At 43.8% G+C, this 16,431-nt stretch overlaps 1 protein-coding gene across 1 annotated transcript in view; it reads left to right on the top strand.

Moving 5' to 3' along the window:
* FREM2 (FRAS1 related extracellular matrix 2) overlaps window positions 1-16,431 on the top strand; it is a 216,893-nt gene that overhangs the window by 186,245 nt on the left and 14,217 nt on the right. Inside the window, exons 17-21 of the mRNA XM_040426093.1 lie at window positions 12,039-12,231; window positions 13,161-13,265; window positions 15,671-15,798; window positions 15,897-16,031; window positions 16,119-16,245. Of these exons, the coding sequence (XP_040282027.1) occupies window positions 12,039-12,231; window positions 13,161-13,265; window positions 15,671-15,798; window positions 15,897-16,031; window positions 16,119-16,245 (688 nt within the window). The remainder of the gene's footprint in view (window positions 1-12,038; window positions 12,232-13,160; window positions 13,266-15,670; window positions 15,799-15,896; window positions 16,032-16,118; window positions 16,246-16,431) is intronic.

Here is a 16,431-nt window from a genome sequence, read left to right as displayed (position 1 = left end):
TAAGGATCATTCATCTTAGTCATGCACAGTCTTGCCGTTCTTCTAAGTTTAATTTACTTGAGGCCTTAGAGCAGGATTTCAGAAATATTTCCTTGAACCTGGTTAGGGTTTCCTCAAGATACAGCAGCAAGAACCGTCACTTTTATAATAGGGATGGCAGCCTGTCCATAGATGCTCAGCAGGAAGTAATCAATTGACCAGAATATAGAATTATAAAACGCTTTAGAAACTCCAAAACCAACTTTCTTTGTGATAAGAATAGGGAAGGGAGCTCCCCGGGTTTCCCCCTTTGTAATTATGCCTGGTAATTAGTGCATGAAAGGAAGTCTGCTGGCTCTTAGAAGAGTAGAAGCTCGGCAAACAGTTCCTGGAACACATCATTCAAGATGTCTTTGAGGTCTTTACCTTAGATGTATGTGTTATAACTGATGGGTGACTATAATTATTGCTATGCCAGGTGCTCATTTAAAGGAGTTGTCTAGCTATAAAATACCAGGAGTTATATCTTACCAATCCCCTACCACTCCACCTCTTTGCCCTGTGATGGCCTGGTGTTACAGCAACAGCCTAAGGCTACATGCACACGACTGTATTTATTTTACAGTCCGGCAAAATGCGGATCTGCAAAAAATACGGATGACGTCCATGTGACAGCCGTGTTGCATTTGTTTTTTTGCGGATCCATTGTAACTATGCCTATCCTTGTCCGCAAAACGGACAAGAATAGGACATGCTCTATATTTTTGTGCGGGGCCACGGAATGGACATACAGATGTGGACAGCACATGATGTGCTGTCCGTTTTCTTTTGGGGACCCATTGAAATGAATGGGTCCACGTCCTATCCGCAAAAAAAAAAAAAGGAACGGACACGGAAACAAAATACGTTCGTGTGCATGAGGCCTAACACAGAATGTAGCAGGAGATGTCAATACCCCTGAGGTCACTAGTGCAGCCAGTGATTGGCTGTAGCGGTCACATGTCATGTAGACACATTATCACTGGAGCCGGGTGAGCAGAGATTGAGCGTGGAGCCAGGAAGTATCAGAATGGGAGTGGCAGGGGATCAGTAAATTGAATATTACTCCTTAATATTTTTGGCTTGACAGCATTTTGTGTAGTTTTATGTCCAGAAAGTAAGTCTACTTTCACCGAAAATACAGAGCTTATTGTTTTTAGTCCATGAACCGTAGTCTAGATATGCGGTAAAACACAATGGGGCACTGGGATAAAACTGTAGTACTGTAGAGTTCAGGTCAGGCTGCATGGCCCACTTTGGGGGTCACTTCATTGTATTTGAACTCGGTGCCCTCGGTTGTAAATAATACAGTTTGTGTGGAGTCAGACTGTTCTTATTTGTCTTTGAACATGAAAAGAAGAAGCCAATACTTAAAGGGGTAAACCTGTGAAAGGTATTACAAGGCAATGAATAGAGCATTGCAAATGAGGGATTACTGTAAGGTTTATCCTTCTGGTCCTCCATCTTCTGTATTTAGAGGTGGACTACCATGCTCAGTAGCTTCCTTGCTTCCTTTCCCTCCCCTCATTGCTGGCGTAGTGATCTCATAGTGAAGCAGACACCTTTCATTCAGTAGTTCCTGCTGCTCAATTTATAGAAATATTTAGCTCATATATAGGAAATTGTGGGGGTATTACACATACCATATACAGTACAGACCAAAAGTTTGGACACACCTTCTCATTCAAAGAGTTTTCTTTATTTTCATGACTATGAAGGCATCAAAACTATGAATTAACACATGTGGAATTATATACATAACAAACAAGTGTGAAACAACTGAAAATATGTCATATTCTAGGTTCTTCAAAGTAGCCACCTTTTGCTTGGATTACTGCTTTGCATACTCTTGGCATTCTCTTGATGAGCTTCAAGAGGTAGTCCCCTGAAATGGTCTTCCAACAGTCTTGAAGGAGTTCCCAGAGATGCTTAGCACTTGTTGGCCCATTTGCCTTCACTCTGCGGTCCAGCTCACCCCAAACATCTCGATTGGGTTCAGGTCCGGTGACTGTGGAGGCCAGGTCATCTGGCGCAGCACCCCATCACTCTCCTTCATGGTCAAATAGCCCTTACTTTCAAAGTTTTCCCAATTTTTCGGCTGACTGACTGACCTTCATTTCTTAAAGTAATGATGGCCACTCGTTTTTCTTTACTTAGCTGCTTTTTTCTTGCCATAATACAAATTCTAACAGTCTATTCAGTAGGACTATCAGCTGTGTATCCACCTGACTTCTCCTCAACGCAACTGATGGTCCCAACCCCATTTATAAGGCAAGAAATCCCACTTATTAAACCTGACAGGGCACACCTGTGAAGTGAAAACCATTTCAGGGGACTACCTCTTGAAGCTCATCAAGAGAATGCCAATAGTGTGCAAAGCAGTAATCAAAGCAAAAGGTGGCTACTTTGAAGAACCTAGAATATGACATATTTTCAGTTGTTTCACACTTGTTTGTTATGTATATAATTCCACATGTGTTAATTCATAGTTTTGATGCCTTCAGTGTGAATCTACAATTTTCATAGTCATGAAAATAAAGAAAACTCTTTGAATGAGAAGGTGTCTCCAAACTTTTAGTCTGTACTGTATATCTCTGAGGCTATATGTCAGGAGCTATTTTCTATACAGAGGAGGAAGGAGTTAACAATATCTGATTGTAATATATCCTGGGAGATGCCGGTGCTTGATTGTCTCATTGGAAAAGGGAAGAAAATCTTCTAGATAAGGCTTCATGCACGCAAACGTATTTTCTTTCCGTTACGTTTTTTTGAGGACCATATGCGGAACCATTCATTTTAATGGGTCTGCAAAAAAAAAAAATGAAGTTACTCCATGTCCATTCCGCAAAGAAATAGAACATGTCCTATTATTGTTCGCATTACGGACAAGTATAGGACTGTTCTATTAGGCTACATTCACACAACTGTATTTTTGGTCCGCACTTTTTGCGGACAGGATGCGGATCCATTCATTTCAATGGGTCCGCAAAATATGCGGACAGCACACAGTGCAGATCTGCGTTTTGCATACCGCTGTTCCGTAAAATACGGAATGCACAAGGATGTCATCCGTATTATTTGCGGATCCGTGTTTTGCGGATCACAAAATACATACGGTGATGCGTACGAGGCCTATACTGTAGGTAGGTTCACATTGAGGATTGTGTCCACAACATAATCCCCTGCATGGCAGAAAATGCTGCACTGTGCCGTGGTTTCTGCCATGGGTTTTTATGCGGACCTCCTTTAGGTTCAGATCCATTAATTAAATAACCGCACCAAGAATTGACCTGTATATTCTTGGCACGTTCTTAAAAACCATGCGGCAAAAACCTTCGTCCGCATGAACTGTGGCTTGGACTTCTATTGAAAACAATGGGGGGCAATTCAGGGCAGATTTGGCATGGTTTTCTGGACAGAATCTGTGTTGAAACCTGCACTGAAAAATCCTCTGTGTTTAGTTAACCTATTCACACATCCTTTTAGAGAATACTGAGGTAATCCAGAAGGATTCCCATTCAGGGTCTTATCTGTGAGAGGGGAGAGCAGCTACAAACAGCATCTCTGGTCCTGGAGGACCTGGCATGTCCATGTATTACTCCAACAGCCAGGGATTTCCCTGGTCATTGTAATGATTCATTTCCGTGTAGTAGTTCTTCAGAAAACCTGCTGCTGGGTTCCCCACCGATCACTACTGGTTTTGGGTTGTCCCAGCAGCAGGACGCACTGTGGTCAGCGTCTTGTTGGGGAACCCTTCCAAAAAACTGTGATTGTACGCAGATTAACACATACTAAATACTTCGTTAGTATGTATCATAGTGACACTAATACGCCAAACTCCCAGATCAGTTATTAATGCATTTTGGGATCCAATGGCTGCTGCCAGTGTCCCTCATTTGATGGAAGTCACAACGCTGATATGATCAGAGCCTAATGGAGAATTGATGGGTGTCCTTCTTACATTCTCTGTGCCTGTATGGTGTCTCTAATAAATAAAGATGACCGCCGCATCTGTCAGCAAATGTGGTCACCGATAAAAGGGTTGTCATCTGTTCTGCCATATTCTTGCATGGGTATTCTGCCTGGCTATTTCTCCTCTATATTGCCAAGAGATTTGCTCTGTCGGACTGCTCTTCTATTCAACCATTCAAGAAAGGGTTGAATAGAATTTGACTACTCAACTTGAGGACAGCTGGTTCTCACAGTGCAGTTTTTGAGTCCGTTTTTAATGTCTATCAAAACTAGGGTGGATAAAAAAGAGGAGATGTAGAAGGGTGTGTTTATTACTATCTTTCCCTTCCACCTGATGTTTTAGGGTATTTTGACCAAAAGGATTAGAATTGCCAGCAGCATTTTTTCTTACTATCAAAAACTTGGGGACTCCATTATAAGCAAGGCTATCTTCACATCTGCGGTGGAGGTTCTGGCAGGAGCTTACGTCAGATTAAAAAAAATAAAAAATGCAGTGGTATTGCGTGTGGCAGAATGCCAGTATCCATGCTGGAAACCTGATAGACTGTATTATAGTTGATGGGATCGGGCATCAGCGGTGCGATCCTGCTTTTCTGGTTTTCTGTTCCTATGTCAGGACATTATACCAGAATTATGGTGCATATGTGCACTTAGCCTTAAGGGATCCATCAAAATGTGTGGGGAACTGCCTTAGCTTGGGCACAAATATTTTTTTATTATGGTTGGTTGGACCCTGGTGCCATTCGGTGTCGGGGACAAGGAGCTTCACTCTCTGTCCAAAGGCAGTAATACGATTTCTCATTGTTTCGTGCCTCATTATATTAATATAAAACAGGTTTTCTTCTGCTAAAAAACAAAAAAATAATATACTTGACGTCAGCCGTGCTTCCATGGAAGAGACATGTGCTGCACTTTGTCCCCTCCTGTCTCCAGGAGAAATCTTCCGACTGGTTAAGCCTGTTATCAGAGGTGTTAAATGCTCAGTGTACGCGGCGCTGGAATATTTACCCACCTTTCTGAGAAGATTGATGCGATTCCCAGAACCACATTTATAACCAGAGGTTTTTGTATTTGTTTGAAGCTGTGACCAAAGTACAGATGCAGACCTCCCAAGTGTCCCTCTTTTGTAGGGACAGTCCCTCTTTTTGACCCTCTGTCCCTCTTTGCTCCGTAAATGTCCCTCTTTTTGACCTGCGGTATAGATTTGCATTATTACATTCACTAGATTGATCCAGAAAGTGTTTGTCTGGTTCCTATCTGTCTATTAGAGCCCGCCTTGTCACTATTTGATGCAATTAGAATTTTAGAAATGTCTATATGCAGATCATTTTTTTCGTAAGAGAAAACGATTGAACTACTAATTTGCAGGAAAAATGGATCTTGCAATGAACCATGAGGCTAGACCTACACAACGACATTTTGTCGCACATCAATTTTTATAATGATAGTCTATGGTGTCGCACTGCGACATCCTGCGACACGAGAGTCACAAAAAACCCATCCAAAATGGATTTTTCTGCGATGTGTATAGATCCCCTACCTGCCGCCAAACTCTCCTTCGCTGCATCTCTGCGTATTAGCTGTGTATGGGTGTCAGCTGTAAGCTTCCTATGGTGGGGCCTAAAGGCAACATGTCTCCTGTTTAGTCGATGTCTATGCGGGAGATTAAAGGATGTTAGTAATGTAGTAGGGCATATGTAATATGTAAGGCATCAGAGTGAGTGTTTTTACCCCAAGATTGCTCTCCTAACTCGAGGTAAACAGACTGTACATAATATTAAAGGGGTATTCCAGGAATAAATAATTTTTTAAATCCCCCCTATTGCTGGACCTGTAAAGGGAAACATACCTGCTCCCCACTGCTAGATCATCTTCACTGCCCTTCAGTCCCCGCACGTAAACCAAGGACTGGTTGCTTGGGGAACTCGTCGCCACCGCGACCAGTCATTGACGGCAGTGGACCATGTGACCCGGTCCATGTCAGAGGTTTGCATTCGGGGACCAAAGTGCAGTGAAAAGAGCTGTGGATCCACAGAGTCAGAACTGAGTGGTGGGGTGCAAGTAACCTCCCTCCACAGGTCCAGTGGGCCTGGGGAGCTATAAAAAAGAATGGCCCAGATTTATAAATCCTATAGATGGCGTAAGCTTACACCGGCTGTCTAGACCCGCACCAGATTTATCACAGGGGCTCAGGCTGGATGGTAAATGTGCTGCAGGGACAGACCCTTTTCTCTGACTCTATACCTACTATTGGTTGGCTAAGGGTCCATTCACACGTCCGTAGTGCATCGCGGATCCGAAAATTGCAGATCCGCAATACACCCGTCCGGCACCTTTGTCAGACATGTTGGGGAAAAAAGTGTAGAAACCCTAGATGCTCCAAATTGAGCCAATTTGCACCACTTTCCAGGCAAATGTTTGTCATGGACACATTAGTACATTGGGGCCATTGTATTCCTGGAATACCCCTTTAGGCTGCCCATACACAAGATAAGTCAGCCGCCACTTCTGGACATTTTGGACGACCATCATTTGAAAACGTAATAGAATTTGCGGTGGCCAATAGGAGATTTTTGTGTGAAGAAAATGTGATGTCAGGTTGGAAAATTCTGGCGGTCAGCCGAAAGAACAATTTATGGCACAATCGGCCAAATTGAGCAGATGACTTGCCACTTTGTACAAGCCCCAGGAAGAAATATATTAAAGGAGTTGTCCCATGATTAGTGTAAAAAATGAAAATCAGACCTCGTATAGTACATGACAACCTCTTTCTAACAAAGCTAGAACCAGCCCTGTACCTCACATGGACCCAGAGATCTCCCCAATTATTGCTCTGCTAGATTTATATCAAGCTGACAGCTCAGGGGGAGTGTCCTTTCTGCTGCAGCTCTGGGGACATGTCTTTTCTGCTGGAGCTCTCTCCTTATCACAGCTCAGGAGGCAGTTGAAGGATGAAACTGAGCATGTGCGGCCATCTCAGTGAGCAGGACAAAGAAATAAGAAAAAGAACAAACAGCAGGTGGCGCTATACAGGTACATTTCATTGAATAACTCAATGGCTATGCAAAATTTTTAATTACATGGAATTACAAAAGTATTTAGATCTAAGTGCTGGTTTGAAAACTGTAGAATATTTTTCGTGGGACAGCCCCTTTAAAAAAAAAAAAACTCCCTTACCATCCTATTTAGCCTGTTCATTTGTATGAACGATCCCATGGAAGATTGATCAGTCTCATTGTGTTGGATCAAAGTATCACACATGGTCTGGTTCTGGACTGAGGTGTGGAGGCTCCATAGCCTCCATCGAGTGTCGTCAATTTCACACAGCTTATAGAAAGGCAGCAGTTTCCGTGAGCTCACGCGGCACCTGTGCCAGGCCTCATTATCAGCAGGTCTCCACAGAGTCTGCACCACTTATGTCCCCGCAGACAGCGGCCACTGACTACTGACAACTCGGAGCAGCTGTATAAGAAATGTGTGCGGACAAGACAGGGCCTGATCTCAGATCTTAATGTTCTTCCTGTCATTTATAGATCTGGGAGGGGAATAGTCGTCTTTAATAAGTTGTCCTCTTAGATGAAGTTGTGTGCTCCTAATATAACTCATATGTCAGCCCTCTCCACAGGCTGTCAGCCATCTTCCTCTCATTCCAAAATGGGAAATATATCTAATTACACTTAAAGGGGTTGTGTCACTTCAGCAAATAGCATTTATTATGTGGAAGTTGTTAATACAAGCAGACATCCCAACCTGCAAAAACTCATTTCAGGGAGGTTTTCTTTTTTTTTTTCTTTCACAAACTTTTTATTACATTTTCCAGACATATGCAGTATCTGCACACTTTGCTCTATGGTGTGGAGGACTGGGCTCATCACCCTGCCCCAAATTATCATATTTATGTATATGATTAAAGGGATTCTGTCACCACCTATAAGCCCTGTGAGCTAAACATCTGCTCATGTCCAGGGCAGCATTCTGATTTCTAAGGTGGCCTTATAAAAGCTATTTGTGGCTTTATTCTGCGGAAAAACTGGTTTTACTAACCTGTCAATCACTGAATTAAGGTGCCCAAGCAGGGGAGGTCTGTGGATGCATGGTGCCCGGCCGCACGCATCGCCGTTCGTGCCCAGCGCCGCCTTCTACTCCTCAGTGCCGCCTTTCCCTCCCGCTTTGAGATCCCGCGTGTGCGCACAGGCTCAGCCTGATGCGTCGTTGCGGACTGCTGGCATCGGCTTCTTCTTGCACTGTGCACACGCGCCGAGAAGGGGACACTGCTACAGGTTGCCGGAAAGGTTTACTGCGAGTAAACTACAGATGGGAAGTTCGGATCTTTCACATGAATCGGTTCATTCGCTGAGCTGACAAGAAGCAAGTGAACCGAAGCTTAGGTTGCGCAATGCGCATGCGCGGATGCTTCCATTCACTCGCTGAGTCGGCTCTTGGTCTGAGTCAGGAAGTTTATTCTTTAAAACCCTGTAATTATCTACCCCACTGTAGGAAAAAAACAAGCATCCAGGGGGGGTGAATTTAACACTGGGGTAAATAATAGAATTAAAATGGAGGGTTAAATGTGTAAATGTATTTAAAAAAATATATATCTCTCTCAATAGTTCTATAGCTACTGAATGAGACAGAAGGAGGGATGCCTTTACCATATATATCTCCTTGAGAGGCCAATTTGACCCTAAAGGGTTAATTCAACCTGTAATCTAAACTCTGTCCTGTCACTTCTCTTATCTCTCTGCTCTGCTATCAGTAAACCTTTCCGGGATATATTGTCTCACATGTGGGTGTCAGGGAGCCGCTATCTAATAGCGGGAGACTCGCTGAACCTCCGGGAGACTTGAGACAAGGCACTTACTAATGTATTGTGATTGATTGTCCATATTGCCTCCTTTGCTGACTGGATTCATTTTTCCATCACATTATATACTGCTTGTTTCCATGGTTACGACCAACCTGTAATCCATAAGCGGTGGTCGTGCTTCTACACTATAGGAAAATGCGTCAGCCTCTTGGTGGCTAGGGCCATGGGAGCGCACACGGGCCAGCGTTTTTTTTCCTATAGTGTGCAAGCACGACCTCCTTGATGGATTGTAGGGTGGTTGTAACCATGGAAACAAGCAGTGTGTTATGTGATGGAAAAATGAATCCAGCCAGCAAAGGAGGCAATATGGACAATCACCATACATTAGTGATTGTCCTTCTCTACATAATAAGGCCTCATGCACACAACCGTTGTTTGGGTCGGCATCCGAGCCGCCGTTTTAGCGGCTCGGATGCGGACCCATTCATTTTAATGGGGCCACAAAAGATGCTGACAGCACTCCGTGTGCTGTCCGCATCCGTGGCTCCGTTCCGCGGCCCCGCTAAAAAAAATATAACATGTCCTATTCTTGTCCGCGCTTTGCGGACAAGAATAGGCATTTATATTGCCGGCGCCCCGTTCCGTTCCGCAAATTGGACCGCAAAAAAACGGCACGGTCATGTGCATGAGGCCTAAATGTTACTTGCTGAAGTGACACAAGCCCTTTAACCTTTACCCATAACTAGCCAGATTTTATGTGCAGAAGCTTCAAATAAATGGGTGACAACCTGTGCAGGAGCTGGGATGGAAGCTTTATTTAGTTGTTGTTTTATCTGGAGAGTCATTTTTTTAATAAAATGCCCTTTGAGTTCTGGTAGGCTACAATGGGGGAGATTTATCAAACTGGTGCAAAGGAAAACTGGCTTAGTTGCCTCTAGCAACCAATCAGATTCCACCTTTCATTTCCCAAAGGAGCTCTGAAAAATGAAAGGTAGAATCTGATTGGTTGCTATGGGCAACTACTCCCCCCCCCCCCCCATGTATGTAAAACGATGTTATGGCGACGTTGTAGTGTATACAGCCAGTCCGATAACCATCATGTCACACTTGACGGCATTACTAACCATCCAGAACAAGGACGTGCTCCGCTGTAATGTGAAATCTGACAGAACCAGAGCAATGACATGTATCTGTACGCTACCTGCACGCTGGGGCCATGTTACCTCACTATATAAAGTCACTGTGTATAAGGCTGTGGTGTGCTCTGCGCCAAAAAGTCCCGAATGTCGGTCAATATCCTGTACACTTTCCAGACAGTGCTCTTTAGAGGACGAACGGCCATAACACCACCTGTTCATATCTATATAGTATTGCCATAGTGTTCATATAAACTGTGCCACAGCAGCCATACTTCATGCTCCAGAACAGTGCCTGCCGGTCAGTGCTCACCAGGGATATTGGCAGCTGCCCAGTGCCCCGAGGACTAGTGCTCCTGGGAGCAGTGCCAGCCACACAGGGCCGTTACTTGGCTGTCCTCGTCCAGACAGGTGTGACTGGGTCACTATATTGTGCCAGCCGATGCCAGGGGAGAGGCCTGTGACTGGAATTTGAGGATCATGTAGATGTGCCAAGGCAAACAGGAGGGCACTCAACAATCTTTTTTTCAGTCTGCTATTTTATTTTTTGTCTTTTTCTTTGTGAGAAGTGCAACACACACATATACACACAGGTACGCTCTTACATTCTTAGGGCTCATGCACACGACCATTGTTGTTTTGCGGTCCGTTTTTCACGGATCCGTTGTTCCGTATCTGAGGTTTTTTTTTTCCTCTGATTTAAGTCCTCTTCCGTTCCGTTATTCCACAAAACATATCTGTATGGTTTCCGTATGCGATCCGTTTTTTGCGGATTAGAAACGGAAACAGTAACTTATTAATCACCAAACACATGAGCAATATGGGCTGGGCATAGCAATTCTACAGTATGGATCCTCAAACACAGGTGATATACGAATGTGTTCCGTGTGCGTTCCGTATTTTTTGCGGACCCATTGACTTGAATAAGTCCTTGGACCGTGATTTGCGGACAATAATAGGGCATGCACTACTTTTTTGCGGAACGGAAATACGGAAACGGAATGCACACAGAGTACCTTCCATTGTTTTTGCGGACCCATTAAAGTGAATGGTTCCACATACGTTCCGCAAAAAGAACAGAACGGAAGCGGAAAGAAAATACGTTCGTGTGCATGACCCCTTAGGCCTCATGCACACGACCATATGGCTTTTTCTGTATTTTGTGGTCTACAAAAAACGGATCCGCAAAAAATACGGATGACGTCCGTGTGCATTAAGTTTTTTCCGGAACGGAGCAGCTGGCCCCTGATAGAACAGTCCTATCCTTGTCCGTTATGCGAACAATAATAGGACATGTTCTATCTTTGAACGGAACGGAAGGCATACGGAGTACCTTCCGTTTTTTTTTTGCGGATCCATTGAAATGAATGGTTCCGTATACGGAACGCAAAAAACGGAACGTAAAAAAAAAACGTTTGTGTGCAAGAGGCCTTACTCATACACACGCATGTAATGTCAGTATTTTTTAGCTGATGTAATAATACACATATACACACAGGTACACATGTACATTCATACACACTGGTACACACGTACGGTACATTCATACACACAGGTACACACGTACGGTACATTCATACACACGTACATTCGTACACACAGGTACACACGTACGGTACATTTAAACACACAGGTACACACGTACGGTACATTCATACACACAGGTACACACGTACGGTACATTCATACACACTGGTACACACGTACGGTACATTCATACACACGTACATTCATACACACAGGTACACACGTACGGTACATTCCTACACACAGGTACACACGTACGGTACATTCATACACACAGGTACACACGTACGGTACATTCATACACGTACATTCATACATACAGGTACACACGTACGGTACATTCATACACACAGGTACACACGTACGGTACATTCATACACACAGGTACACACGTACGGTACATTCATACACACAGGTACACACGTACGGTACATTTATACACACAGGTACACACGTACGGTACATTTATACACACAGGTACACACGTACGGTATATTCATACACACACTTATAATGTCAGTATTTTTTAGCTAATGCAGTAATAATGCACAGTTTTTTTGTTTTTCATCTCCTCACAGGTCTTGAACCTTGTCCAGTCCTACGTGACGCTGCGGGTGCCGCTGTACGTGTCCTATGTCTTTCACTCACCTGTGGGAGTTGGCGGGTGGCAGCACTTTGATCTGCACTCTGAGCTGCGCCTGACATTTGTGTACGATACCGCCATCTTGTGGAACGATGGTATTGGGAGCCCTCCAGAAGCTGAATTACAAGGTAGAAATGGTCTTTGATGTATTTTTCCCACAATTTTGTTTTTTTTCTGCCTCGGTTTCCAGTCTTTGCTTCGGAGCAGCAACAAGCGCCATACACGACCACATGCTGCTTCCTTCTTTATCATGGTGATGTGAGTGAACAACCTACCCTTAGGGCAGGGGTCAGCAGTCTCTCCAGCTGTTGTGAAACTACAACTCCCAGCATGCACCCTTTAATTCTGTGGGGGTTCCAAGAATAGCCAAGCAAATGTGCATTTTGGGAGTTGTAGTTCTACAGCAGCTGGATTGCCCAAGGTTGCTGACCCCTGCCCTACAGCAAGTTCATGTAGGAGCCTGCAGAAAATAAAATCCCCAAAAATGTTTAATAAGCAGAACCACAGTCCCCCCCCCCCACACTATTTCAAAGATCTCTGCTTCTTGGCAGTGAATGGGAAATACTTGTTTACACCCAGAGGCTGTAAACCTGTATATACCTTATGCCTCTCACAACTGATTGGTTCATTACAGTTGTATTCATTTTAGTTAACTTAACAGCCTGGACTGCAAAATGATACATTTTACCTTCACTGATACATTGTAGCACACTGGTAGGAGAGAGAGATTGCTGGTTTTCATGTACTGCATTTACTCACAGAGGTTCGGTCGTCAGTATAGAAATCTCAGAAAACCCCTTTAAGAATTTTATATACGATGATGAGTACAACAGTGACATCTGCTGGCTAAAAGAGGTTACTACTACGAATCAACAGTATCCATGAATTCACTGGTAACATACCAGATTATTGTAAATGGATATTTCCTTGGTGCAGTCATCAGTGATGATGCTCAGTATCCTCAGTATCGTTACAGTTATCATTACTTTATTGCTTTAACTATATATATATATATATATATATACACATCATGTGTTTTTTGTTTTTTTTCCTTTAGGCTCCCTCTACCCGACCAGCATGCGTATAAATGAAGAAGGTCGCTTGGTTGTCAATTTTAAAACAGAAGCTCGATTCTATGGTCTATTTGTAATGTCACATCCTGGTAAGAAGATTAATGGTGACACTGGCTGGATAGCAGGGTTTTAATACTGTCTGTCACCAAACAGCATCAACAAGAAGTCATTATAAAGAGAATATAATCACTAAATGCCCTCCCAAAGCCCTGATCCGGTAGATGGTGAACTGTATGATATCAGCATGTCTCAGAAGTGCCCAGGACACGTAGCCACACTACGTTATATACAATTCCTACAAGAGGGCAGTCGTAGGGGCAGTTATAGGTTAAACTATCCGGATGGGGGTGGCTGTGTATATAGCGTGGTGAATAGGGGGGGGGGGGGGGCGGAGGTAGATAATATTCAATCGTATCCAAGGGGAGGGAAAGAGAGATTATGTTCCCTGGTGTCCAGTGGTGAGTGAGAGGTAGATTATATCATCTATCATTCTGTGAAAAAAGGAAGTATAAATTATATTCACTGGCATCTAGTGAGGGCATTGTTTGCTTTGGTATCCAATGGGGATAGTAGTGTAGATCATATTCCCTGGCTGCTAGTGGGGAGGGAGAGGGAGATTATAAGCTTTGGCATCCAATGGTAAAGGAGGAATAGATTATATTCCCTTGCATTCAGTAGGGAGGTAGGTATAGATTTTATGCTCTGGCATCTAATGAGGAGGGTGGTATAGATTATGTTCCCTGGCATCCAGTGGTGAGGGAGGTGTAGATTATGTTCCCTGGCATCTAATGAGGAGAGTGGTATATAATATGTTCCCTGGCATTCAGGGGGAGGGAAGTATAGATTATGTTCCCTGGCATCCAGTGAGGAGGGTGATTTATATAGATCATGTTCCCTGACATCCAATGGGGAGGGTGACATAGATCATGTTCCCTGGCATCCAGGGGGAGGGGGTAACATAGTAACATAGTACATAAGGCCGAAAAAAGACATTTGTCCATCCAGTTCGGCCTGTCATCCTACAAGTTGATCCAGAGGAAGGCAAAAAAAAACCCTGTGAGGTAGAAGCCAATTTTCCTCACTTTAGGGGAATAAAAAATTCCTTCCCGACTCCAATCAGGCAATCAGAATAACTCCCTGGATCAACGACCCCTCTCTAGTAGCCATAGCCTGTAATATTATTACGCTCCAGAAATACATCCAGGCCCCTCTTGAATTCCTTTATTGTACTCACCATCACCACCTCCTCAGGCAGAGAGTTCCATAGTCTCACTGCTCTTACCGTAAAGAATCCTCTTCTATGTTTGTGTACAAACCTTCTTTCCTCCAGACGCAGAGGATGTCCCCTGGTCACAGTCACAGTCCTGGGGATAAATAGATGATGGGATAGATCTCTGTACTGACCCCTGATATATTTAGACATATTAATTAGATCTCCCCTCAGTCGTCTTTTTTCTAAAGTGAATAACCCTAATTTTGATAATCTTTCAGGGTACTGTAGTCCCCCCATTCCAGTTATTACTTTAGTTGCCCTCCTCTGGACCCTCTCCAGCTCTACTATGTCTGCCTTGTTTACAGGAGCCCAGAACTGTACACAGTACTCCATGTGTGGTCTGAGTAGCGATTTGTAAAGTGGTAGGACTATGTTCTTATCACGGGCATCTATGCCCCTTCTGATGCAACCCATTATCTTATTGGCCTTGGCAGCAGCTGCCTGACACTGGTTTTTGCAGCTTAGTTTGCTGTTTATTAAAATTCCTAGATCCTTTTTCCATGTCAGTGTTACCGAGTTTTTTACCATTTAGTATGTACGGGTGACTTGCATTATTCCTTCCCATGTGCATAACCTTACATTTGTGGGTGTTAAACCTCATCTGCCACTTATCTGCCCAAGCCTCCAATCTATCCAGATCCCTCTGTAGTAGTATACTGTCCTCTTCAGTGTAAATTACTTTACACAGTTTAGTGTCATCTGCGAAAATTGATACTTTACTATGCAAGCCTTCTACAAGATCATTAATAAATATATTGAAGAGAATAGGGCCCAATACTGACCCCTGAGGTACCCCACTAGTGACGGTGACCCAATCTGAGTGTGTACCGTTAATACCCACCCTCTGTTTTCTATCATTGAGCCAGTTACTTACCCACATACAGACGTTTTCTCCCAGTCCGAGCATTCTCATTTTATATACGAACCTTTTATGTGGTACAGTGTCAAATGCTTTGGAGAAGTCCAGATATACGACATCCATTGATTCGCCGCTGTCAAGTCTAGAACTTACCTCCTCAAGTCTAGATTATATCAATGGAGAAAAATAACCCCTGTGATTGGATTGGACATTATGGGATAATAGTTTTTTGCTTGGTTTTCTGCCTCGTGCTGTCAGACTGTAATCTAATGAAGACAGGGTCACTGGATACTCCGTCTGTAGTTCTGAGATTTATTACTTTGGATTTTTCACTAATTCACCCCAATTCTCTTTTACTCCAGCAACACTGCTGACCTCCATGATCATGTCAGCCGATCATCCAGAGTTAACCTTTACCCTGAATCTTGTGCGGAATGAACCCAGTTATAACCAGCCCGTTCAGCAGTGGAGCTTCGTCTCTGATTTTGCTGTAAGTGGCTGCAGCTACAGTACCTACAGTTGTATATGATTTACTGTAATGTACAGCAAGATATCTCCTAATACAATTTCTGATTATTTCTTCCACAGGTTAGAGATTACTCTGGCACTTACACAGTTAAACTCATCCCCTGTACCACGGCCCCGTACCAGGAATACACTATACCCGCTGTGTGTAACCCCCGGGAGCCCATCAACTTTGATGTTGATATCAGATTCCAGCAGGTAAGAGGAACAGGAAACAAAGTACCCCCATCATTGTAGATTTTGGGAGTACACATGATAGGAGTGATCACTTCCTTTCGTCTACAGGTCAGTGACCCCGTTGCGGCAGAGTTCAGTTTAAATACCCAGATGCTGCTTCTGTCTAAGAAATCGCTGTGGCTGTCTGATGGATCGATGGGTTTTGGACAAGAGAGTGACATCTCGTTCTCTGAAGGTAAAGTTAATGGTCCACTGAAGAGCATGTTGTTAAAATAAATAGTGCCTGTGCAGTGAACCGGACACCCTAGGGGTGATGTGTGGTGAGTGTACCAGTGATGAGGTGCCGAGGATAGTAGTACTCACAGTTCACTTGTCCCCTGGGGCCCGCATGCAGTGGATGGGGAGACAGTACTAAATCCTC

Source organism: Bufo bufo, chromosome 3 (assembly GCF_905171765.1).
Source record: "Bufo bufo chromosome 3, aBufBuf1.1, whole genome shotgun sequence".
Taxonomy (NCBI): Eukaryota; Metazoa; Chordata; class Amphibia; order Anura; family Bufonidae; genus Bufo; species Bufo bufo.
Note: the sequence above shows the minus strand (reverse complement) of the source record. Positions and strands in the feature narration are given on the sequence as shown.